This window comes from Panthera leo, chromosome B1 (assembly GCF_018350215.1).
Source record: "Panthera leo isolate Ple1 chromosome B1, P.leo_Ple1_pat1.1, whole genome shotgun sequence".
Taxonomy (NCBI): domain Eukaryota; kingdom Metazoa; phylum Chordata; class Mammalia; order Carnivora; family Felidae; genus Panthera; species Panthera leo.
In genome coordinates, this window is record NC_056682.1 from 58,376,028 (window position 1) to 58,402,537 (window position 26,510).

Genomic DNA, 26,510 nt, shown 5'->3' on the forward strand with positions numbered 1-26,510 from the left:
ATTCATCTTATCCCCTCAGGAGAACTCCTTCTGCTGCAGCTCCTGACAAATTCAAAGTCTGGTCTGTTTGATTTCTCTGGCAATTTTTAGCTTCTTATTGGCAGGTAACCTCTCTCGAATTTAACTCTTGCCTGTCCCTTTACCATCACAGTGACCATTTTCTGCCTCACATTTTCTGAACACAACCCTAAGGGCCCGTGCATTCCATTAGCCCTCCTCGTGGGCCAATTCTCAGCCTTCATACCTGGCCTAAATCTTTACCCCACTTATAATCAATCAGCACCCTTAACCATCCTACCTATTCAACTCCAGGGCTGAAAACCTGAATCTTACGACTTGATGGCTTTAAGTCTCTTTAGTTTGGGTTCCTGGAATTGTGTTCTACTGACTGGTAAGGGGGGAGGAGGGATTAGTTCTGCATTATTTTTAATGCGTATATAATAAATATTATAAGAGCCACAGACGTGTGCATGAATGTGGTTGCAAAAGCTAATCTTTTCAGTGTTTCCTTGGCCCCAAACTCCAAACTCCTTTCACCCTTTCCTACTATCAAAGGGAAGTTTAGGTTTGTGTTAAGTGTCAGAGGTGACCACACTTATTGGAGGCAAAAAAGAAGCTGGAGTATCCAGTAATATCAATATTTTTAGTTATATTTCATAATTAACCCTGACCTATACCTTTAGATGTATTTAGAGGTTCTTGAGCTAATTTCTGGAAACATTCAGGGGAAACTCTTTTTAAAATACACCATCTCAAGGAAGATCCTTAATGCATTCATGAATGAACTAAGGACACAATTTGCCTTAAAAAGTTCCCAAGCAGTTTCTCCAGCCAAAAACATTTGGAGGCTGAGTACTTAAGTAAAAACACTGTAACTATTCATAATAACAGCTAATATTTGGGACGCATGGGTGGCTCAGTTGGTTAAACAGCGTGGTCTTGATTTGGGCTCTGGTCATGATCTCACCGTTCAGGAGATCAAGCCCCTCACAAGTCTCTGCTGTGACAGTGCATCCCCCAAAAAACACAGCTAACATTTATTGAGTGTTTTTACAATATGCAGGCTAATGTGCTCATGTGCTTAATAGGGATGCTCGCATTTAATCCTGCCAACCGCCCCATGACAAAACTTAAGCACAAATGAGTAACTTGTCCAAAGATACCCAGCTGGTAAATCATCAAGTGGGATTTAAACCACTTTAAGTTTCTGAATCCAGAACTCCACTGCCTCTTGGGTTTCTAACAGCTTTACTAATAACATTCCCTTCTGGTATTTAGCTGTTGGCATAAAGTATTTCACTGGGTTATCTCATCCTTTTGTTGCCAGGACCTGGATAAGGATAGAAGTGTCTCTTGGACCAATTTATTCACGTCTAGAAGTGAGCCCTTTGACAGTGTGTCAACACTTATCCAGGAAGTACTCAATGTTTACTGAATGAATGAAGCCAGTTTGGAATTTGTTAAAAATAAATGACTCTTTTATAGCCATTTAAGAATTTAAAAAAGAGGGGCAGCCTCAAAATCGTCTCTCATTAAGTGCTCACATGGAAAACTGTGCATTCCATTTTGGTGATTCGGGAAGGTGAAATCACAGAGATAACTGGGGGTGGAGCAGGGCAGTGGAAGGTGGGGAGGATTATTCTGTAAGGAAAGAGGACAGAGAGCTAGACCCAAAGAGATAAATCTAAATCCTAAATCTAAACTAAGTCCATAATGAATGGTCAGAAAATCCAAGGGGAGGGAAGACGCCAAACTTCGAGGAGACCCTCGAAATATGTTTCAACATTCCACCCTCACTCTCAAATGTTCACATCTGAAAGTTACGTTGGAAATCACCTGGGTCGCCTTGGTGACTTCCCGAGATGGTGCCGATACTTATATAATGAAAGGTCAGTATGAAACGCAACAGCGTCCAGGGGCATGAAACGCGCCAGCTGCTCTGCCAGAGAAGGCCAGCCAGGTAACCACCAGCGCAGAAATGTGGGGTGCGTACCAGGCCCAACGCAGTTTAGGAAGCCCGCTGCAATGGATCAAAGCAGCCACCAGATGGTACTCCAGGCTTAGGATCGGGGTGGACTTCCGGCCCTCCCCACCTCCCCCTTCACCCCCACCAGCCCCTCAGCAAGCTCCCAGGAGGGCGTCCAGGCCAACCCCGCCGCTGTCTTGCGGCGACTCCCAGCTACGAGGTCAAGAGTCGGGTTCCCTTTGAATGGACTCAGGCACTGGCCCAGGGGTGCAAGTGCCTCGCGGCAGGCCGTTACCCGGCCCGCCCAGCGCAGAGGGCGCTGACCCCAGGCGGGCCGGCGCGCGCGGCGGGCGGCCATAGGCTGCGGCGCTGGGCGGGAGGGGGCGAGGCAGGCCGGGGCGAGGTGGGACCTGCCCCGGCCCCCGCGGTGGGCGGCCGGAGCGCGTGGGGCCCGGGCCCGGGACAGGCAGCGGAGCCTGGATTGCGGTGCGCTGGGCCAGTCTGCCACCCGGCCCAGGCCCGTTAGGGACCCAGACGCTGAGCGCAGTCCCCAGCCGGGGAGTTTCAGCGGCGGGGGGACGACCCAGGTGGCGTTTCCGGAGTTGGGAGGCACTACCTGACGCGGCTATTTTGTTTTTCTAGTTTTCAGCTACCGAAGGTTGGATATCGGACATGAATTACTCACGGTTCCTCACGGCCACGAGCGCAGCGAGAAAGCCTTCTGCCATCCGAATCATGAGTGAGTCCTGGGCTGGCGCCTCTGCTCCGGGGCGGGGGGGGGGGTCTCGCAGAGCCACTAACGGTGGTGCCTAGGGTCCGCGCCAATTGCACTCTTTCATTAAACTGTGAAAGCCTCTGTGAGCCAGGCTCTGCGTGCAAACCTGAAGCAGGCACAGACTTTGTTTTCGGAGAACTCGTGCTGGAACGGAAGGCACCGAATTGGTTATCTCTGCTCCAGTGTAGCAATAGAGAGAGGGGCACAGGTTGTTGTGGGACACGTCCTTGCAAGAGGGAGGGTGTGCTGTCTAGAAAGGCTCTTGCCGGCAACATCAGTAGATGTTGGTTTGGCACAATGTGCAGGTGTGTGCGGAGTTGGGAGGGTCTGGTAAATTGGAGAGAAAGGAGTGAGCCTCGAAGCTGGACAGTCCGGTAGGCGCTAAATGGAGGAGGGTTTTCTGTTATCATGGTCCATTGCTTACCTTCCTGATCCCTCCGCCTTCTTAGTTGGACATCTCCAGTCTTTAGTTCCTCCACCAGTGAGGCCGGTCCAGAAGAAGTTATTTTATGTGCTTATTTTCGACTAGCATTCTGTCACTAGAAATTGTTCAACTTTACAGTTTTATGGACTATAATGCAATACATCGAGCTATCTCTGTTTATGAAAATCTTCACTGAAAGTGTTTCTTCTTCTCTTCCAAATTTATCATAGCTGAGACATTGAGCAGGGCACCGAAATCGGTCATCTCCTTGGCTACTGGATCACCAAACCCCAATACATTCCCTTTTAAGACTGCTGTTATCACCGTAGACAATGGAGAGCCCATCCAGTTTAATGAAGAGATGATGAAGAGAGCACTTCAGTATTCTCAGAGTGCTGGGTAGCTATCAATAGATAACATAATTTTGTTGGTTTATTTTCATGAGTAATATTCCAAGGCCCATTGATAAAGTGGTGTGTCTTTTTTAACTGGGTATTCAACAGGTAGGAAGGTTTGGGGTAGAGTTTCCAAAGAATAATTAAGAGTAACAGATGCATTGAATGCTTAACACCCCCTCCGTGACTGCTCCTTGACTTGAAATGATGGGGAGACTCAGAGAAGGCTTCTAAGAGGAAGTACCATTGGAGATGAAACTGAAAAAAAAGAGAGAGAGAGAGAGAGAGACAGAGAGGGAGAGCTAGAGGAAGAAACCAGTGGGATAAAGGAGGAAAAGGACGATCCAGGAAGGAGCAATTTTAAGTCTGGGGGTAATTTTGTAATAATTAGATTCCCTTAATAGTTGCAGACACCTATGCAGATACTTAGCCCTCAATGCAGAGGTCTTATTTTCTTAAAACAAAGTTGGAACATACACTTTATGATTTTTCTTAGCTGGTCTTCTTCCAATGATAAAGAGTAATTTATAGAGTGTCTACAAATTATACTTCATTAAATTTTCTTTGTTCTGTGATTAAAAAGGACACTTAAATATAGCACATTATGTAAACATGAATTATGTGTAATAGACACATAGGCTTTTCTTTCCATGATACAAAGAACTTGAGATTGAACTTCCAGGTAGCCTATGGAAAATTTCCTAGGATAACAAAGAATTGATGATGCAGTGAGTGCTCTAGTGTAAAAGAGACCAGGCTTTGGAATAAGAAAGATGGGATTCATATCTTAGCTCATTTAATGTAAGCTGACTAATTTATGTGAATTTCTTAATCTCAGTCTGTTGCCTTCTACTATAAATAGGGATATTAATATTAGCAAAAAGCATTTGAAGATTTTTAAATTGAATGTATAAAGTGCATAATATAAAGCTACCATCTAATTCTTATCTACTATTATTACAATTTTTAATACTATAAATTTGAAAATACATTTTATGCTGTAGAATCCCCGAGCTGTTGTCCTGGCTAAAACAGTTACAAGTAAAATTGCATAATCCTCCCACCATCAATTATCCAACCAGCCAAGGAAAAATGGACTTATGTGTAACATCTGGCAGCCAAGACGGCCTTTGTAAGGTAAGACTGAAAGGAAAGGGAACCCCACATTAAGAATCATATTTATGTTCAGGGCGCCTGGGTGGCTTCAGCTCAGTCATGATCTTGCAGTTTGTGGGTTCGAGCCCCACATCAGGCCCTGTGCTGACAGCTCAGAGCCTGGAGCCTGCTTCGGATTCTGTGTCTCCCTCTCTCTCTGCCCCTTGCCCACTCTCACTCTGTCTCTCTCTCTCAAAAATAAATAAACATTAAAGAAAAAAAAATTTTTTAAAAATAAATATGTTCATAAATACACTCCTCTCACCTAACCACAAGAGGATCATGTTTTATGAGTTACTGGTAGTCTATCTTTACCTAGAATTTTAAACATGGAATTTAAAGACATTCACTAACCTGATTTTTCTTCAGTGTAGATCATGTGGTTAATAACCCATAGCCAGGAGTCATTAAAACAAGATTCCCATGAAGGGAGTGCTCAACTCCTACCAGAAGCTTAGTGAGCACAGCTTAATTTCATCTGGCTCAAAGACTCAGGTTACATTTTGATTTATGTAGTTATGAAATTTCAATATGATTTTTAAATTCTTTAGAGGGGATATCCTGATAGTCCTGAAGTGAAATGTAAATCTTTTGCATGGCTGCTTATATAATCATCTGTGTTCACAACTGCTTACATCTGGACTTCTTGGATGTGTGCTTCCCTAGATCTCTATGTATGTCTGTCTCTGACTTCTTTCTGGGTTAGTTCTCATGTTATCTCTCTCTCTCTCGGTGTCTGTCTTTCTCTCTGTTATTCCATCTGCCTCTCTCCTGGGTTATAGGAAGTCTATAACCACCATTGGGGGGTTCTCATAATAAAGAGACTGTACCTAAGGTTCTCGATTTCATCTGCTTTTTTTCTTTTCTTTTTCATGAATAATTAGTCCTAAAGATTCTCTACACTCAGTCTTCATATCTAGATTAAAAAGTGCTCTTACTTATCTTAAACCATAGTAGCTTTGTTTTTCTTATGAAAATGTGAAAGCTGTAATCTCGTTAGCTTTAATGAATTTAAAAAAAATTTTTTTTAACATTTATTTATTTTCAAGAGACAGAGAGCAAGGGGGGGAGGGGCAGAGAGACAGGGAGACACAGAATCCAAAGCAGGCTCCAGGCTCTGATCTGTCAGCGCAGAGCCGGATGTGAGGCTCAAACCCACTAACTGTGGGATCATGACCTGAGCTGAAGACGGATGCCCAACCAACTGAGCCACCCAGGCACCTCAGCTTTAATGAATTTTAATTAAATTATTATTACAGCATGATGTATTGAAGTAATAAGAATATAATTTTTCCTCCCTATTTTTTTATTTAATTGGGGGAAAAGGAAGATTAGCTACTGTTTGAGTGTTTGCTTGAAGAGAAACAATTGTGATTCCATAGACTAATATGAAAAAAGGTCTTTTCAGTTAAATTCTTAGGAAGGTATACTATGAACTTTTTTTTCCCAGAAAGATGCCCAAGACAATTTCTTTATCTGTCACAATATCCATCATATCAAAGGAAGATAGCATAGATGGTCAAATACATCAATAACTCACTCATTTACACACACGTTATTATAGAGGCCTTAGTGGGAATCTGGTTTACTATTCCTTCCATTTTGTTCTCCAAGATAGATATCATTTTAGTCACCTGTGTCTCTTGTCTGCATCTATTAAACAGTGCCACCAGATAATAAACAGCCCTTCTTTTCATTTAGGTTATTTGATATCCTCATGTCCCCTAATGGACATAGAAAATGTACATAATTAGGTTTTCATTTGACCTATTGACAATGGACATGCCACCCAAGTAATTTGTTTAGTCCTAGGATGTCCTGTAAAGCTGAATCACTTGGAAACTTTCTGGAGGTGGATACTGTTTGTCATATAAGGCCAAAACCCCATAAGGAAAAAGGAAAGGGAACATCCTGGGCAAAATCAGGAAACAAAAGTCAAATTGTCTATCTCAGTTGATAATGGCCATACTGTTTGTCATGAGATACAGGTTTAAGATGAGGAAGGAGAGGCTTGAACCAAGGATTGTGACACACCACAAGGAAAGAAAAGATGATTCCATGAGTTATGTAAGATTTAGTCATAATAGACCCCCTTTGATTTAGGCTAGAAGTACCTATTGTCTAGGTCATATTGTCTGCAAAATCTCCTAAAATTTGTCAAGCCTGTCTTACCTGACCTCTAAATATCCTTTAACATTGTCAATCTTCCCATCCTTTCTGAAACACTCTTCTCTGATTCTCTCAACACCTCACTGGCCCAATTGTCCTGCCTTCTTTGCAGTGTCCCCTTCTACATTTCCATCATTTATTAGACTTCAAGGCTCAGTCCTCAAACCTCTTCTCCCCTCAGTCCATATACTTTCCCTGGGTACCTCTATTCACACCCTTGTGCTCATCATAGCTAGTAACTTACACGTTCCTTCCAAATCCATGTTATCCATCTGTCCACTGGGAACTGTGACAGAATGTTTCAAAGGCATCTCAAACCAGAACATACTCATCACCTTGTCCCCCAGAGATGGACAACTTTGTGGTTCTGTTTCTCAGTGAATAGCATTACTCCCTCCAGGAGTCAGTCTTCATGGTTCCCCTTCCTCATTCTTCTATAATCCATAATTGTGTTCTCTTGGCATGGATTTTCTAAATACCTCTTCAGTTCTCCTCTCCACTTCCATCGTCACTGTTGGTCAGGCTATATCTGCATCTTTCTCCAGAACTACAGCAAAAACGTTCCAGAGAATCTCAAAATTTCCCAAACTTTCCACATGTGTTCTCACTCATCTTTTTTTCTTTCATATTGCTGCCAGAAATATCTTCCCAATATGCATATCTGATAATGTGACTCCTCCTTCCCAGCCTCTACCTAAAATTCTTACTGGCCTCATGTGGCTTGAATGCCAACGTGGTATTTCTCTGCCTACTTCTATCAGACCTCACGCCACCTTCCTCTTTACATTCCACTTTAAGCCACAGAATTCTTTCAGTTTCTCAAAATGTACCTATTGTGATCCCCTATACCATCTCATCACTTCCTCAAGGAAGCCTTCCCTGAATGCCTGGAATTCCCTGATTTCCAAGTCCTCTTTCAGTGAGCCCTTATAGCATTGTGCATCTATAGTTCATAGAACTCACCATTGTTTTTAAGTATACATTTATTTAGTTATTTGATTAGCATCTAGCTTTCCCATTGGACTAGTACCTCCATGAGGATAAGAACCTTGTTGCTCTGCTCATCATTTTGTCTCCATACCATACGCTGGGTTGGCTTAGAGTAAATATTTAGTATATTTTCAAAGAAGGAATAAAAGGAATAAATGAATTTTAGAGTCAAGCTAGTTATCTTACCCTAAAACAGAGGTTGGAAAACTATGCATAGCTTGAAAAACCAAATCTAGGCTTCATCTGACTTTATAAATAGAGTTTTGTTGGAACTCAGCCACACCTATTGGTTTACGTATTGTCTTTGGCTGCTTTCTCACTATAGAGGCAGAGATAAATAGTTGTAATGGAGATATTATGGCCCACAAAATATGTACCATCCTGCACTTTACAGAAAATTTGCCAACTCCTACTGTAGAATCCTAATGAGCTCAAAAAAAGGGGCTCTAAGAATTGAAACAATACTATCCAACCTAATCTATGCTTCTTTTGTTAGGTGTTTGAAATGATCATTAATCCTGGAGATAATGTCCTCCTTAATGAACCTGTTTACTCAGGAACACTTCAAGCTGTGAGTACACATTTTTATAAAAGGCAACTCTCTTTCTTATAATAAATAAGAAGAAAACATTGTACCTTTAGAATTATCTGTCCACTGAAAAATAAGAGGAGAATCTTAAATGATATATGTAAAATATGTTAAGTGTACCCTCCACTTTATACATTTCTTTTTACAAAATCTAAATATGTAGACGTTAAAATTAGGTTGTGCAAAATCACGTCCAGCTTTCTTCATGTTTCACTTGAAATGCAACTTCATTTACAAAACCGTATTTTTCCATTACCATCTTTTATTACCGTATGCCTAGGTATAATCATGTTGTATGTCAATTTAATATAACGGTAAGCCAACATGGTATAATTAGGACTTTCCACTCTAGCATTAAATTAATGGGACTATAATATCCAGAATGAGGAAGCTGGTCATCTGGCTGTGCTGTGCACTAATCAGAACACATCATAGAGAATTAGGTTTGTTTGGGGCACAATACTTTAGGACAGCCGTGGATTGACTTCTGCATGTCCTCGGGTTAACAGAACTGGAATAAAAGGGTGGAAACTACAGGGAAGCTATTTCAACTCAATGTAATAACCTCCTAGCCATGAGCCTCACCTGGCTCCTGACTGCCTAGGGAGGTAAGGTACTTATTGCCCATCACTGAAGGTGTTCAAAGTTACTCTGAACTGTCATTTAACACAAGTGTTAGAAAAGTAATTCTAGCTTAAAATAGGGAAATGAATGAGATGACCTTTATGCTCTGTTGATTCTAGTATCATGGATTCTCTCTTTTTCAAGTTTAATACCGTCTTTAAAATTAAGACATAAAACAATAATATAGTGTTAATGAAAGGCATATTTTCTCAAAACTTCTAAGTAGGGATAAAATTGATATTATAAAAAATGCTTTTCCTATGAACAACCTGAAAAGGAAATTAAGAAAATCATTCCACTTATAATAACAGCCAAAAGAATAAATATCTGAAATTAAATCTAACAAAGGGAGCAAAAGACTGGAACTTATAAACTATAAAACACTGTTGAAAGAAATTAAAGAAGATCCAAATAAATGGAAATACATCACCTATTCATCAATTGGAAGACTTAATATTGTTTAGATGTCAGTAATACCAAAGCAAACTATAGATTCAACATAGTCCCTATCAAATTCCAGTAGCCTTTTTTGCAGAAATAGAAAAGCCAATTCTTAAAATCATATGGGATTGGAAGGAACCCAAATGGCCAAAACAATGTTAAAAAAGAACAAAGTTGGAGGATTCCCACTTCCTGATTTCAAAACCAACTTCAAAGCAACAGTAATCAAAATAGTGTGGTAATGGTATAGGGATAGACATATAGACCAATGGAATAGAATTGAGTCCAGAAATAAACCCACACATCTATGGTCCAGAAATAAACCCACACATCTATGGTCAATTTATTTCGGTAAGGGTACCAAACCATTCAATAGAGAAAGAATAGTCTCTTCAGCATATCATGCTGAGACAACTGGATTTCCACATGGAAAGACAGAAATTGGACCCTGACCTCACACCTTATAAAAATTTAACTCAAAATGTATCAAAGACCTAAGTGGAAGAGCTAAACTATAAAATCTTAGGAGAAAACATACAGGCAAATCTTCATGACCTTTGGTATGGCACTAAATTCTTAGATATGATACCAAAAACGTAGTCAAAAAGAACAAAAAATAGATAAATTGGACTTAATCAAAAATTAAAAACTTGTGGGGTACCTGGGTGGCTCAGTCAGTTAAGCATCCACCTTCGGCTCAGGTCACAATCTCATGGTTCATGGGTTCAAGCCCCATGTTGGGCTCTGCTGACAGCTCAGAGCCTGAAGCCTGCTTTGGATTTTGTGTCTCCCTGTCTCTCTGCTCCTCCCCTGCTTGCGCTCTGTCTCTCTCTCTCTCTCTCTCAAAAATAAACATTAAAAAAAATGTTTTTAATTAAAAGCTTTTGTGTATCAAAGGAAATTATGAAGAAAGTGACAATATAGCCTACAGAATGGGAGAAAATATTTGCAAATCATATATCTGATAAGGACTTAATATCCAGAATATATAAAGACCTCCTGCAACTCAACAACAAAAAAACAAATAACCTAATTTAAAAATGAACAAAGGACTTAAATTAATGCCATGAATTGTACACTTAAACAAAGGACTCAAAAGACTTAAATTTAAAAATGAACAAAGGACTTAAATATCTCTCCAAAGAAGATATACAAGTAGCCAATAAGCACGTGAAAAGTTGCCCACCCTCATTAGTCATTAGAGAAATAGAAATCAAAAACATAGGGAGATACTACCTCACACCTACTAGGACAGCTTTTTTTTAATGTAAAATAACAAGTATTGTTGAATATGTGGAGAGATTGGAACCCTTGTACATTGCTTGTGGAAATGTAAATTGGTACAGCCACTGTGGAAAAGTTTGTCAGTTTCTCAAAAAAATTGAACGTGGAATTACCATGTGATTGATTAGTTCAAGTCCAAGTATGTACCCAAAAGAACTGAAAACTGGAGCTCAGATAATTGTACACAAATGTTCAGTGCAGCATTATCCATAATGGCGAAAAGGTAGAAGCAACTCAACTGCACATCAACAAGTGAATGGATAAAGTGTGGCACATACATATGATAGAATATTAGTCAGCCATAAAAAGGAACAAAGTTTTAACACATGCTACAAAATGGATAAAACTTGAGAACATTATGCCAACTGAAAGAAGCCAGAGACAAAAGGACAAATATTGTATTACTCCACTTATATGTTTCTTATATCTAAAATAGGCAGATTTGCAGACACAGAAAGTTAGTGGTTAGCAGGGCCTAGGGATAGGGAGGAATGGAGAGTTACTGATTAATGAGTACAGAGTTACTGTTTGGAATGACGAAAAAGTTGGGAAATCAATAGTGATGATGGATGTACACATTGTGAATGTGATTAATGCCATGAATTGCACACTTAAATATGGCTAATATGGCAAAATTTTTGTTGCATACCTATTTACCACGATAAAAACTAAAGTAAAATAATTGCTTTTTCTTAATGACTGGATACTAATTAATAATTACTAAACTCCTTATATAATGCTCATGAATGTAAAACCAATGTCTATGTAAACACATGCACAAATGTTTTCACCTACCCAAGCAGAAACTGTGTGCCACACTGAGGAAGTGTGCAAGTAGGCAATATGTATTTATTTTATGGCCCAATATTAATTTGTTTTATTCATGGTAGATGTGCTTTCTTAGACTAAGAATTTTTAAATTTGTCATAAATTTGTCTGGATTATTCCCAGTTAGTACATAATTCCACATTTGACTGCTAAGAGTGTTTGCTTATCCTTTGGAAAACTTTATTTTCTGAGAACCTCACTAAATTATTGTTATTTCTTAAGTTTCAATTTTTTTTTATATTCATCCAAGAATAAGACTCCACAAGATTTTTATAAAATTAGGTCTATAAGCAAGGCCGCTACTCGCCATCTCAGGCTTAGCAGTTGGTGAAATGTGAAATACTTGCACATACCCTGGTAAACTGCTGCCCTCCCTGTACCTCCTCATGCCCATCACCACCCTGGCTCCCCTGGCCCCTCCCCTAAGACCACCCTTAACTTCCCATCATACAGAATTAATGCAGGGGACCTCCAGGACTCTATTCCAGTCAGATACTGTTTCTGATGTTCCCATGCTATATCACCTGTTAAGTATTTTGAATATCACCTCTGCTAGTAACTAATTTAGGTATTAGCATAACAGATGCTTTCTGTTTAACTTGCTTTGTCAAAAAAAGAGCATTCATTAATAAACATCTACTTTATGAACCAGTTCTAACTATAATTATAAAGATAATTCAGTCAGAAGAGGCTAGGTTATGCTGCATAATGAATGACCCCAATCACATTGGCTTATGGCTAGAGAGGTTTATTTCTCTTATATATTCCATGTCCACCGAAAGGCAGCCGCAGCTCTGTTCTATGTCATCTCCATCCAAAGCCCCAAGCTGACAGAAGCAGTCTCTATCTGGGACACTCCCAGTTTCAGAGCAAGGGGAAAAGAGAAATAAAGAACCACAAGCTGGGATTTTAAAGCTTCTGCCTGGAAGAAACATACATCACTTCTGCTCACAATTTATCAGCCAGGGCAAGACATAGGACTGGTCAATCCTGACACAGAAGAGCAAGGAAGTATACTTCTTCCTCTGGAAACTGGCAGGGGATATTGTCGAACAATAATGGAATCTACCCCAGGGCAACGATAAAATGAGAATATACAACGACAACCTTTGTAGCATAGAGCTGAGTGCAGGTTTATATGTTTAAGGGTCTAAATGGTCACATTCTTGGTTAGTATAAGAAGAACGATTGATGACACATTTTGTAATCATGTCTGAACTTGGGCTTTCCTTTTTTTTGTGCTCAACAGCTAATGCCACTGGGCTGCAACATTATTAATGTTTCCAGTGATGAATATGGTATTATTCCAGACTCCCTCAAAGAAGTACTTTCCAAATGGAAACCAGAAGACTCAAAAAACCCCAAGAGAAACACCCCCAAATTTCTTTACACTGTCCCAAACGGCAACAACCCTACTGGAAACTCATTAACAACTAACCGCAAGAAGGAAATCTATGAGGTATTTTAAAAGAAGGTGTATGTGGCCATGTTCTTGTTTATTTTCAACGTTTGAGAAGAGTACTGTGCAAGCTCTCTTATTAGCCTCTTGCTTACAAGGAAAATAGCTTTTAATAAAAGGAAGTCCTCTATGCCAAGGGCTCTAATAAATTTAAACACAAGAAATTACTCCATCCTTTGTTAACTATGAGATTTTTCTTTTCCTTTAATAGATTATTTTCATATAAAAGGAAATAGTATTTTTGACCCGATATTAAATTTTAGGAAGTTATTTAATATTTGACCCCAAGTTTGATTTTCATTATTATATATTTATATTTTCAACTTGTCAATTTTCTTTCCTACTCCTTATCATTTCAGGTTACAAAGAAATTCTTTAAAAATAAAAGGAATGCTCCTTTTGTAAAGTCTCTTTTAGGTACCTGACTATGATGCCTAAGCTTCCACTATAAACATTTTTTTAAAAAAATCAAAGGGTGCCTGGGTGGCTCAGTCAGTTAAGTGTCCAACTTCAGCTCAGGTCATGATCTCCTGGTTCATAGTTCAAGCCCCACGTCAGGCTCTGTACTGACAGCTCAGAGCCTGGAGCCTACTTTGGATTCTGTGTCTCCCTCTCTCTCTGCCCCTTCCCTAATCTCTCTCTCTCTCTCTCTCAAAAATAAATAAACATTAAAAAAAATTTTTTGGGGGGCGTCTGGTGGTGGCTCAGTCGGTTAAGCGTCTGACTTCGGCTCAGGTCGTAATCTCGCTGGGTTTGTGAGTTCGAGCCCTGCGTAGGGCTCTGTGCTAACAGCTCAGAGCCTGGAGCCTCCTTCAGATTCTGTGTCTCCTCCTCTCTCTGCCCCTCCCATGCTCATGCTCTGTCTCTCTCTGTCTCTCAATAATAAATAAATGTTAAAAAAAAAAAATTATTTAATAAATAAAAATTTAAAAAAAAATTAAATATCACACACATACCTAGCTATACAAAAATCTTTGAAAAATAAGAGAAGTATGCCTTTTGTAAAGTCTCTTTTATGTACCTGACTGTGTTCCCTAGATTTTTAGCTACAAATAGCTTTTATTTATTTATTTTTAATTTTTTTTTAATGTTTATTTATTTTTGACAGAGAGAGAGAGACAGAGCATGAGTGGAGGACGGACAGAGAGAGAGGAAGACAGAATCTGAAACAAGCTCCAGGCTCTGAGCTGTCAGCACAGAGCTGGACATGGGGCTTGAACTCACAGACCACGAGATCATGACCTGAGCTGAAGTTGGATGCTCAACCGACTGAGCCACCCAGGTGTCCCAGCTAATAAGTTCCAAATAAGGGGTACCAGGGTGGCTCAGTTGGCTAAGCGTCTGACTTTGGCTCAGGTCATGATTTCACAGTTCATGGCTTTGAGCCCCACATCAGGCTCTGTGCTAACAGCTCAGAGTCTGGAGCCTGTTTCACATTTTGTGTGTCCCTCTCTCTCTGCTCCTCCCCAGCTCATGCTCTGTCTCTCTGTCTCAAAAATAAAAATAAATGTAAAAAAAAATTTTTTTAAATAAGTACCAAAGTCATATTAAACTGTATAGACTGTACAGTGGAACCATAAAGAAAGCTTTCAAACAGTTTCTTTCACTCATTTATATATATTTTTTGAAGTATTGTCTTATTTTTCACACATTCCACGGTTCTGTCCGGAGTTCTCTTCTTATTTACGTACTGCTCCCAGATAGTCTCATCCAGTTGTATGGCTGTAAATTTCATTCTATATCATAGAAACGCCTTTCCCCTGAACGCCAGACTTCTGTATCCAACTTCTCCATCCAATTTATGTTTCCAACATCCAACGCAAGTGTCTAATAGGCATTTCCAACCTACCATGACCTAATAGAACTCTTGACTTAGTGCAGCCACACCCCAGCCTCCAAGTCACACCCCTAACACTCTCCATCTCCGTAAATAGTGCCACCATAAACAATCACCTTTTATTCTTCTCTTTCCCTTCTCTCCTCTCCCAACCCCCTACATCCAGTTCATCCTGTGGACTCCACCACCAAGTGGATCCAAATCCCCGTTTCTCTCTTCTCCCCTTAGTCCCACCATCTTCCCAGCCACCACCTTCCCTCACTGGTCTGCTAGTATGGTTTCCTCACTGGACCCCTGCTGCATTCCAGTTTTGATCCTCAACCAATTATTCTTCACACAGCAACCAGGCGTATATGTCGTTCCCCTGCTGAAATATAAATGTAAAGCCAGTCTCATGGTCTTCCTGTTTACAGTCCTCTTGTGACTTCCCCTTGCAATTAAAATAAAATCCAAATTCCTTCATCTGCTTCCCAAAGCTATGTGACCTGGTAGTCTCTTCTCAGGCCTTGTCATTTATTATCACCTTCTTGCTGCAGCCCCTTGGCTTTCTTTCCATCCCTTAAACATGTCAAGTTTTTTTTTCTTTTTTTTTTCCCCCCACCCAAGGGCTTTTGGTCTCACTCATCCCTCAGCTTAGAATCTTCCTTGATACTTGCACAACTGGCTCCATCCTGTGATTCTGAGCTCTTGCGTAACCTTGTCAGGACAGGCTTCCCAATAATTCACCCTGAAATAGCTACCCGATCTCTCTCTCTTCCTCTCTCTTTCTCTCTCTCTCTCTCTGCCCCCACCCCCCACTCAATATCACCCTGCTTAATGTTCTCCCTAGCCCCTAGAACCTCTCATCTGTATTTCTTCTCTTCGTTATCCATGGTCTTATGTATATCATCTTTCCCAGACCTTGGAATGTAAGTTCCATGTGAACGAGAGGCCTCAGTGCCTTGTTCATCCCTCTATCTTCATTATCTACAACAATAAGTACTCAGTAGTTTCTTGGATGGATGGATGGATGGATGGATGGATGATGGATGGATGGATGCAAAGAATTATGATTCCAGTCAGCTTAGACAGTTCTTAAGAATTAAATATATGACTTTTGGGGCGCCTGGGTGGCGCAGTCGGTTAAGCGTCCGACTTCAGCCAGGTCACGATCTCGCGGTCCGTGAGTTCGAGCCCCGCGTCAGGCTCTGGGCTGATGGCTCGGAGCCTGGAGCCTGTTTCCGATTCTGTGTCTCCCTCTCTCTCTGCCCCTCCCCCGTTCATGCTCTGTCTCTCTCTGTCCCAAAAATAAATAAAAAACGTTGAAAAAAAAATTAAAAAAAAAAAAGAATTAAATATATGACTTTAACCTTTTTTAGCTTGCAAGAAAATATGATTTCCTCATAATAGAAGATGATCCTTACTATTTTCTCCAGTTCAACAAGGTAAGTGGTGATATGAATTTATTTCACAATTGGAAGGTAAGTTGTAAGTTATTACACTGATTTGATTTTAGCCTGGCTGCTGAGTCAGAGCTAATCTATCTTTATGTTGAAATTAAATAAAATTATTAGTAATTTGCTACCACTTCAATCTTGAATCTTTCAGTTTTATCACAGAATTGGTATCTCTCGTGTCTGGCATTACTGCTCTTTCCAGAAATAGACTTACCTTTAAAATAGTAGCTAGCTCTCTATACCATGCATTTGGGCAAACAGTAAATCAGGGCTGACGGTCTTCTTGAACTCCAAATTCTAGTTCATAGCTTTTTAAACATCATACAAGGGATATGAGGTAGGTTTCATTTGGGATATGAACTAGTTTCTTGGCAGTGGCTGACTAGAATGATGTCTGCAAAGGATTGGGAAGCTGCACCCACACTGAAAGAGAAAGAGGGTCATGCCCAATTAGTGATGTCCATTATGGACATAGGAAAAGGCTTTACTGGCAGCATGCCACATATTTTCCATCCCTGTCCTGAAGGCCTGGATTCTACCTGCAGAATAATGGGTTTTTAGATTCTTTTCCACTATATATGCATGCCACTTTTCATGATCATGCTCTCCTAATAGATAGCAGCGGTGGTACAGACTCCCAGTGCCTGATTCTTCAAAATCAAACACTATATTTGCTCTCATGTCTGCAGAGAACATATACTTGCATTCAATGCTCCCTTAAAATCTGCTGGAAAGAAACCAAAACTCTTGATTTTTCTATATAACTTGCTGAATACCACATCTACTTACCTATTCTTTACCCTCAACATGACCGGGCCCCTTTTCTTGTATGCATCTACATTGAAGTCAGTGTTGCAGATTGACTAAATTTCTCATCTTGTTTTATCTCTCTAGCTGTTCTAAGGATCATTCTCTCTCTAAATAATCCTGACTGCTGCTGGCCCTCTTCATTTTGGTCTAATCCAGACAAATTTTTCTTGAATCCTTCCTCAAAAACTGCTGATCCTGGATGTCAACCTTTGAGGCTAGGAGGTCCTATTTGAGGTGTCCCTAAATTCATAATAATAGCATCTTAAGCAAATGAATAAACCCTTCTGTGTGTTTCTGGCAGAAAAGCCATGAAGAAAGACGGGTACTAATAAAAGAACATGCATCTCTGTTTCTTATTCCATTTTAAAGGGTTGAGATTAAGGTAACAGAAAAGATGGCTGTGTTCCTATCCAAACCTATGCTCTGTCCATTCTCTACACAAAATAATTATACAGTCACTAACAGAGTTCTCAAGCTAACAATATGTATTTTTTCCATTTCAAGTCCTGGGCACCAACATTTCTTTCCATGGACGTTGATGGGCGTGTCATCAGAGCTGACTCTTTTTCAAAAGTCCTCTCCTCTGGGTAAGCCCTTGTGTCTCAACTTATGGCCAGATCTAAAAAAGATAGACTGTACCTGAGTGTCTTTTAGTCCAAATAATTCTCATTTGAGATACTTGTATTCCCTTTACCTTAAAGCATCAGTTTGATTATTAATATATGCCTTTTCTTTCTTTATTCATCTCCAGAAATCAAAGGTATGTGGGCATTAATCTAAAGTTGTAGTGGGACTGGTCAGGTTTTGGGTTTCACATATGAAAGAACACACTTCAAAATACTTGGTCAGATTTGCATTGTATCTTTAATGTAGTCTTAAATTTGTATTTTAAATAACAAGTAGTTAGTTTTATTAGAACGTTTTCGTGGTCTAGACCCATTTGTCCCCAGGTTACAACTGTCCTCCTAATGAAGGCAGTAAAGTCACATGTAATATTTGTTAATACAGGATTGGTATTGCACCCTTTCTCTTTTTGTGCAGATTGAGACTAGGGTTTATAACTGGTCCAAAACCCTTGATAGAGAGAGTTGTCTTACACACACAAGTTTCAACTATGCACCCCAGCACTTTTACACAGGTAAGAACAATTTCAGAAATAGGTTTTGTTTTTTTTTTAAACAATGAGAATAGAAAATAGATATTAGCAAGTAAGACTGAGTTAAGGTGGCAGGGAGTAAGTCACTGATACTGAATCTCTAGTTCCAATATGGACTGAATTAGAAGATCAGATACCACAGATGTTTACTCTAAAAGGCAAATCAGGAATGCCTGGGTGTCTCAGTCAGTTTAGTGTCCAACTCTTGCTCTTGGCTCAGGTCATGATCTCATAGTTAGTGGGTTCAAGCCCCACGTTGGGCTCTGCACTGACAGGGTGGAGACTGCCTGGAATTCTCTCTGCCTCTACCCCACTCATGTACTATCTCTCTCTCTCAAAATAAATAAACTTTTAAAAAATGTTTTTAATAAATAAAAGGCAAATAAGAATTGAATTGACCTGGTGTTTGCAGTGTAGACCAAACTCCTTGCAGGTCTTGGTGTCTTAGTCATCTTGTGTCCTTAGCATCTATCCCAGGAACGCCATAAAAACTTTGTTGAACTTGAAGAAAATGGAAGTGGCCTTACTGAAGTAATATAACTTTAGCTTCATTGTCTTGGAATCCATATTGAGCACAAGGATTCCAAACCTATTTAGGAACTTCTTGTTTGCCTTCATTGCACACGTGCTAACCTCCCCTAAAGACACTGGTTGTAATGCATTTTAGTTTAATAATAAATAAAGTAAAATTTATTTTGGAGAATGTATAAATTTCCTCACAAGCTTTGAGAAATTGTTGGATGCATCCCTAATGCAATCTTTAGAATCAGTACTTAATCTTAGGTAGAATTGCTACCTAAGAACTCAAAATGAATAGAACGGTATCCTAAGACCAGGACACTTGTTTGATATTGTACATTCCATAAAGAACATATCCCCATTTTTATCAAGTTGGGTTTTTTTCCCATATTTCTTGTCCCTGTTATCAACAAAACTTCACTATCCATCTATGGCATTAAAGCTTTCATATTATATAGAAAAATCACTGAGAATCTTATATAACTATATATCTACTATATATTTTTTATATTTAGAGAAGCAATATAGTATGGTAACTAATGGCATGGATCTGGAGCTAGACTGCCTAACTTGAATCCAGGCTGTGTCTGTGACCAGCTGTGTGACCCCAGGAAAGTTCACCTAACCCTTGGGCCTTGGTTTCCTCACCAGTAAAGTAGAAATAATAGCCTAATTGGGGTATTATGAAGATTAAATTATCTACATATGTAAATATATTGTAATAGTTTCTGGCATATAGCAATATAAATATTTGTTATTGTCATTGTTATTAATTCACATTTATTTTATTATTTTCTTCTTTTTTAAGCTTTATTTATTTTTGAGGGAGAGACAGAGCATGAGTGGGGGAGGAGCAGAGAGAGGGAGATGCGGAATCTGAAGCAGGCTCCAGGCTCTGAGTTGTCAGCACAGAGCTCGACGTGGGGCTCGAACTCACAAACGAACTCATGAACCATAAGATCATGACCTGAGCCGAAGTCGGACGATTAACCAACTGAGCCACCCAGGCGCCCCTAATTTACATTTATTTTAAATCACTATGTAAAGCTGGTTCAGCTTGTTATATTTTTTTGTGGTTTACAGGTAATCAAGAGTGATTTGCTTTGATGTCACTTTTTAGAGGGTGAACCATGACATTTGTTGTCTTATCTCTTTTAGCTTCTAGTATCACAGCTTCTACACCAATGGGGAGAAGAAGGTTTCCTGGCTCATGTAGAGAGGTATTGCAATTTAGGTTCCAAATTTTACATAGAAATGTAATTCTTTTTATTCATTTTCATTTTTGAATTATTCCAAAATAACGGGAGAAAAATGCAATGGTACAAAGCTTACCAGCAGACAGGTAAACAAACATGCTGTGTTCCCATTTCAAGTATTCAACATTTTAAACAAGGTGGAAAACAGATTCCTATAGACTTTGGGTTTCTTCAATCAAGCATGTATTTAACACATACTTTTCATTGTTTGTTTCTTCCAGGGTTACTGATTTCTATAGGAAGCAGAAGGATGCATTAGTGGCAGCTGCAGACAAATGGTTAAGTGGTGAGTGGAACATATATCCTGTCCTGTGATAGACACTAGCACTTTTATGAGTGGGGAATAAACACCGCATAGTGACTGATAATAAGCCTGGGAGAAAAGAAACAAGAGTCCGGAAGTATTCTTGCCAAGAAATGGTGCCCTGTAAGTAGTCTCAAAAGTAACAATCTGCAAACCCTGGCACTGTTCTACCTATCTCTACATTACCTGTCCGCTGCGAAGAGCTTGTGGTTTAAAGGGAGAAAAAAGGACCTTTTAGTCTAAAAACCCATCAGCAATAACTTAAAGCTAAATGATGCCAGTACTCAAAAGGTTTTAGAGTTACTTCAAAATTTCCCCCAAACAGCTGAGGAATTGTCAAACAACAGTATACTCCTTTTCTAATCAGACTGTATAAAAACAAAATAGTACATTCTAAAGCAGTTCTCTCATTACAGATTACTTGCATTCTAATCGTTAACCTCATTTATCTAATATTGTCTATTGCTAATGTGATTGCAGGATGGTTTAGATTTAATTTTCTACTAATGAATTACATGGTTTTAATTACATCATTAAAAAAGCCTTCAGTATGATTAACAGTAAACAAAAGGAAAAAAAACAATTCCTTATTTCCGTCATATCTTGTTTCTTGTAAGCTCTTGGCAAATACAGAATCGTCTTTTTGATAAGAGTACTATCCTACCACTTTGTATAATGGAGTTAAAGACAAGGTTCGATTCAAAAGCGAGTTTTAAAAAAAGATAATTAAAATCAAAATAATGATCCTTCCTTCTTGGTTTCTCTATCCTAATACTCAATGAAACTTAAAGCCTACAAATGCATGTGGTCTTGAATTTCAGGAACTTCTTTTCATAATTAATTACATTCTGATAAAAACTCTAATCCACTGGACTTCAAAACTATTACATAAAAGATAGGATTTATTGAAGCACTGGAATAATGTAGGAGTTAAGGAATCTCCTAAATTTGAAAGAGCCACATTTGGCTTCTGTATGGTTCTAATTAAGGGAAGTAGACATAGGCCATAGACTCCTCACACAACCCTAAGACTGACTAAAATTAGAAATATATACTCATGTATATATCTCCCTCTCTACCTTCACCACCTCTTATTTGTGAAATAAACTCAGAGCATCAATTGTCAGGAGTCATAAAATTCTATGTTTTAAAAATGCTATCTCTGAAGGAACATTTTTAGAAATACTAGTTGACAGTTACTGCGATTGCATCATTAAGTAACAGATTTGACATCATCAAAACTGGCTTTAGCAGATATTTATTCTCTTCTTTGGTTTGTAGGTTTGGCAGAATGGCATGTTCCTACTGCTGGAATGTTTTTATGGCTTAAAATTAAGGGCATTTATGATGTAAAACAACTGATTGAAGAAAAAGCCATTAAGAAAGAGGTAAAAGGGGAAAAGAGTTGTACTTTTTCTTTAACATGACTTCTTACTTAAAGTAAAATTGCCCTCCACTCCAACCCATAATATTTTAATATCAGATGTTACCTCCTATCTCTAGATCTCATGTCTCTAGTAATATTATTAAAATCATAATAGATTTTTGAGTCACATAATTATTCTTCTGGTCTACATTAATAATAATATGGTCATCCCAGCTACTGGTTAGTTTAGTAGCTAAGAGCAGAGGGGTTTTTTTTGCCTTATTAAGAAAGTAAAACACACTCATGGCAGCAAACTTGGAAAATACATAAAAGAATCATGAAAATTTTTTAAATAGCCTACCCCAATTTTGTGACCATTTGTAATATATTTTCTTGAGGGGCTTGTCTAAATCTAGTATTTTGGCTCTGCAATTATTTTCCATTGTCAAAATTACACAGAAAAGTTTGTATCTTGTTATTTCCACTTAAAATCAGACTATAAGGACTTCTAGGTTTTTTGTTTTTTGTTTTTTTTTTCTCATTTTGTGCTTAAACCTACTTAGTTATCATTCAGGGGCATTGATTAAGGTGAAAAATCTAAATATTTTCAAAATTGTTACCTAATAAGGTATCTTTTCTCCGTGAATTAATTCTTTTATCACATTTTCCATTCTTTGTAAACACTAAGATCTGTTTCTAGGATCACTTTTGTCTTGAAGCAGGAAGTACAAGCAAACAGATTGTGTTAATGCTAGCACAGGACCACACTAGTGCCTGAGACAGGAGGTGGTCTGGACGTTGAAAAACTCATGTCCAGAGATTAGACGTGGAAGCCGACTACCTGGACTTCAAGTCAGGCATCCTCTCTAACCATCTTACTTGACGACAAGGCTCATCTTTATTCATTGTTCTAATCCTACTAATTCTACATACTAAGTACTTAACAAGTACTGACTTATTTCAAAGAAATACATATTAGTATAATAAACCAGTTTTATGTCTCCTTTGCTTTTCTGCCAATGCCATTATCATCAAGAACGTTTGATAAGTGGCTATTTGTATGTATCTCTGAGCTGGGTGCTAAGGATATAGACCTCAGACTTTCTTGTAGTTTTTTCAGTGTTCTCCATATATCCCATATATCCTGTTGCATGTAACCTTTTCTTTTTCTAAATAATCTCTAACTTTACGATCTCAACCTTAGCCCAATCCTGGTCATCTTGTAAAGGGATTATTACTACTCCCACCTTCTCTTACAGCCCCTTGCTTGTAATACATCCCCAAACTTTTCCACTATATTGGGATAAATGATGGTTTTCATTTTATTGTTATTCAGGACACAGAAACCCATCTTCTGCCTTGAAATCTCTTCCCCAAAATGGCCCAAACCATGTCACTCCCAACTCATCTTACTTTAGCAGACAGTGCCCAGATTTTTACCATGTAATAATCCTTTTGAATATCATGATTGTATTAGACAACATTCTCAAAGACTTAACACAATCAAAGTTTATTTCTGACTCACATAAAACTTTTAAAGATGTGATCTGCAGGCAACTCTGTCCAAACAGTGAATCAGAGACTGTAGTTCCTTCCTTCTTGTTGCTCTTCAGTCTTCAACCCATGGATTACACAATGGCTACAAAATGGAAAGAGCATGATGGATCACACATGGAGAGATTTTTATGGGGAAGGCCTAGAAATGGCATGCATCCCTTCACATCCATTGGCCAAGATTTGGTCATATGGCCACATATAACTGGAAAGAAGCTGGGGAACAGAATATATTTCTATACCCAGGAAACAGAAGAAATGGAGTTCACAGTCCGTGAGCCAACTGCCATGGTGCTCACATCAAGAATACCACTTGTTCCCACCACTCTGTCTTGACACACTTACATAACATTTTTTAGTCATTCACTTCATTAAATTTTTTACCTCCTTTTAGTTCTTTGGCCAGACCAATTTCTTCCCATCTCAAGGCCTTTACACTATCTTCTCCCTAAAATACTCTTCCCCCACTTTTTGCTCGGCCAACAACTACTTATCTTTCAAGTTCCGGTTTAAAAGTTACTTCCAAATTTGATAACTTAAAAATGGTCTTTCATTGTTTGAATTTGTATTACTTTTCTAGTTGGTTAAACATTTATTCATGTTTATTACCATTTCTATTTCTTTTATAACCTGTACTTTGCCCATCAAAGCTCGAATTTTAGTGTTTTTCTTCTTAGTTTCTTTGTATTTTTTATATGGAGAAGAGGTAGCATTTGCCATATTTCTTATAAACATTTTTCCAGTTGGTGTGCTATTTTATTTATTATAGGACATACAGAATTTTTATATACAATGATTTTTCTCATGATTTTCTTAAGTTTTTTTCAAATGTAAAAAGTCTTTACCCACTCTGAGATTAGATCTACCTATATTTCCTTTAGTTTTTTTTTGTTTTAATGGTTATTCGCTTGTTTTCCATAAACTCTCTTAGATATTAATGCTTCCTGGAAATGTTTTCTACGCTGATACCTCAGCACCTAGCCCTTACTTTAGAGTGTCCTTCTCTTCAGCTTCTCCAGAACAAATGGATATGGTGAGCACAATATTCTTTTCATAATAACACTAGATATCAATTCCACTTTTTTGGTGCTTGTGTTCATTTTGTGAGTTATAACATTATTTAATGTCTTCTTGGGTTTCTCAACAACAGGTTTCAGTTAAAAAGTCATGAATTACTATTAAAAGACACACTTTAACAGTCATAAATAGACAAATTCACGAGACCAAGTTGTAGTTAAATTTCCTTGTCTTCGTGAATAGTTTTCAGACTTGCTGAACAGTGTGAGCAGATTATTAACATGTTATGAAGAAAATTTCTTTCCTTCCTTCATGGAATTAACATGAGTCAACAGTACAAATTCATGAAAGCCATCAGTCTCTTTCTCTGAAGAAAAATGTATCAGCAAGGGTCAAATACAATGATATTAAATTCATCACAAGTCTGGGTTTAGCCAAAATAACAAGAAGCAAAGAAATGAGTTCCTAAGGACTGTGTGTTTGGGAGTCCAAATAGAAGAGCCCTAATTGAACAGTGCCCTTAACCTTGAGAGAAGAGTCTGCACTTGCCCTTGCAGATGTATTGGTTCTTGGTGTGTTCTTTATTTACTTGCTTTCTCATGTCGCTAAATATACTTTTCAGAAGTTATGTCTGCTTTAACATATGAATAGAGTTAGACAATTGAAACAATATATAACGTATGTTCAGGTGAGAGATCATATGAAAAAGTAATTAGTGTTGTGGAGAAAATGGAAAATAATGATCTTGAGGGCTATAAGAATACACAAAAATCCTGGAACTCTGACAAGCCTATATCTACATGTATTAGTGGACATTGCTGGCATCCTACCCTGATAAAGCTGATGTTAAATTTGACTTTCCATTGATTGAGTTCAACCTAAGATACTCTTTGTGTGAACTTTTTAAATTATCACAGACTTTTCCTAAGTAGCAGCCTAATTTCATTAATTCTTATCTCTTTCCTATTTTAGGCCTTCCAGAGATTAGCCCAAATCATTAAAGAATCTTTATGAAGAAACCTTTATAGTACTCATGGATTTTTCAAATAAATTATTTTTATGATTTAGCAGGAAGAAATGATCGTTGGCATTAGACTTACAGGTTAGATTTCATCAAACGTGTCATATCTGTAGTAATTTAACTAGATGACTTTTAAAGTGCCCTTAAATTCATCAGATTGCCAAAATATATTTATAATCTACTTATACCTTTTGATAAATATTCAACCTGAAAATTATTTTTATCCTGGATTTTATTGTAAAGAACTCTAGCTGCTCTATGGTTTCCTATAAATTTTCCTTGAAACTTAACATTTTACAGTAAATTATTTTGAAAATGTAAGAAAATAAATTCAAAATGGTATATAATGTGAACTCTTTCTATTTTTAGGAAAATTTAATGAAAGCTTGTTGCAAAAATTGTTAGGATTTGTCCATTGTAAATGATTTTCAGTAAGAGGACTAGAGACATTATGTTGTACCATAGATATCCCTTTAAAATAAAATTCTGAAACTAAGCACACCTAAAGGCATCAGACCTATTAATTCTAAATAAGGAAGAGAGATCAGGGGCTTAGAAAAATATGCTACAGTGTATTGTCATAATACTGCACACTTTACAAAAATACAGTCTTATCAGTTATGTAATTTAAATCTATACCCCTTTGAGGTACTTAGGATATACTTTTTAATGATTTTCTTTCTCACCTTTTCAGACCCTTATTTTTCCCATATGGCTATTGATGTAATATATGCTTATTAGAAATTTTTCAAACAATATAGTAAATATAAGTGATAAAGTAAAAGCCACTTGCTGTCTTACCCCCCAGTGAAAACCGCTGTCAACATTTATCATCCATCCTTTGAGATGTTTTTCTATGCATGTGCATGTTATATGTAAAATAATAGGATCTCCTTATGACAGTGTATCACAAATACCCTGCATTTGCTTTCTATTGCTGTTTAACAAATGACCGCAATGTTCCAAGATCTAGTAATTGTTAAGTTGTAAGTTCCTTTAAGGAATTAGGAAATCATTGTTATTTATGACATCCTTTGTGTATACCGGCATACCTCAGAGATATTGTGGGTTTGGTTCCAGACCACCACAAATAAAGCAAATACTGTGATAAAGTGGGTCAAATTAATTGTTTGGT

The 26,510-nt window shown here is 38.2% G+C and overlaps 1 protein-coding gene across 3 annotated transcripts; it reads left to right on the top strand.

The window, feature by feature from the left end:
- Positions 1 to 1,894: 1,894 nt before the first annotated feature.
- On the top strand, positions 1,895 to 25,871 carry AADAT (aminoadipate aminotransferase). 3 transcript variants are annotated; one of them, XM_042935083.1, is made up of 14 exons: positions 1,895 to 1,960; positions 2,609 to 2,705; positions 3,396 to 3,564; positions 4,565 to 4,697; positions 8,371 to 8,445; positions 12,890 to 13,099; positions 16,295 to 16,360; positions 17,687 to 17,769; positions 18,224 to 18,320; positions 20,016 to 20,077; positions 20,335 to 20,399; positions 21,699 to 21,805; positions 24,269 to 24,370; positions 25,327 to 25,871. In XM_042935083.1, the coding sequence occupies exons 2-14, from the start codon at positions 2,639 to 2,641 to the stop codon at positions 25,366 to 25,368; spliced, it is 1,278 nt and encodes a 425-aa protein (XP_042791017.1). In that variant the 5' UTR covers positions 1,895 to 1,960; positions 2,609 to 2,638; the 3' UTR covers positions 25,369 to 25,871. The 3 variants fall into 3 exon arrangements, with proteins under 3 accessions (XP_042791017.1, XP_042791015.1, XP_042791016.1); XM_042935081.1 differs by lacking the exon at positions 1,895 to 1,960 and adding an exon at positions 2,111 to 2,186; XM_042935082.1 differs by lacking the exon at positions 1,895 to 1,960 and adding an exon at positions 2,365 to 2,452.
- Positions 25,872 to 26,510: the final 639 nt, after the last annotated feature.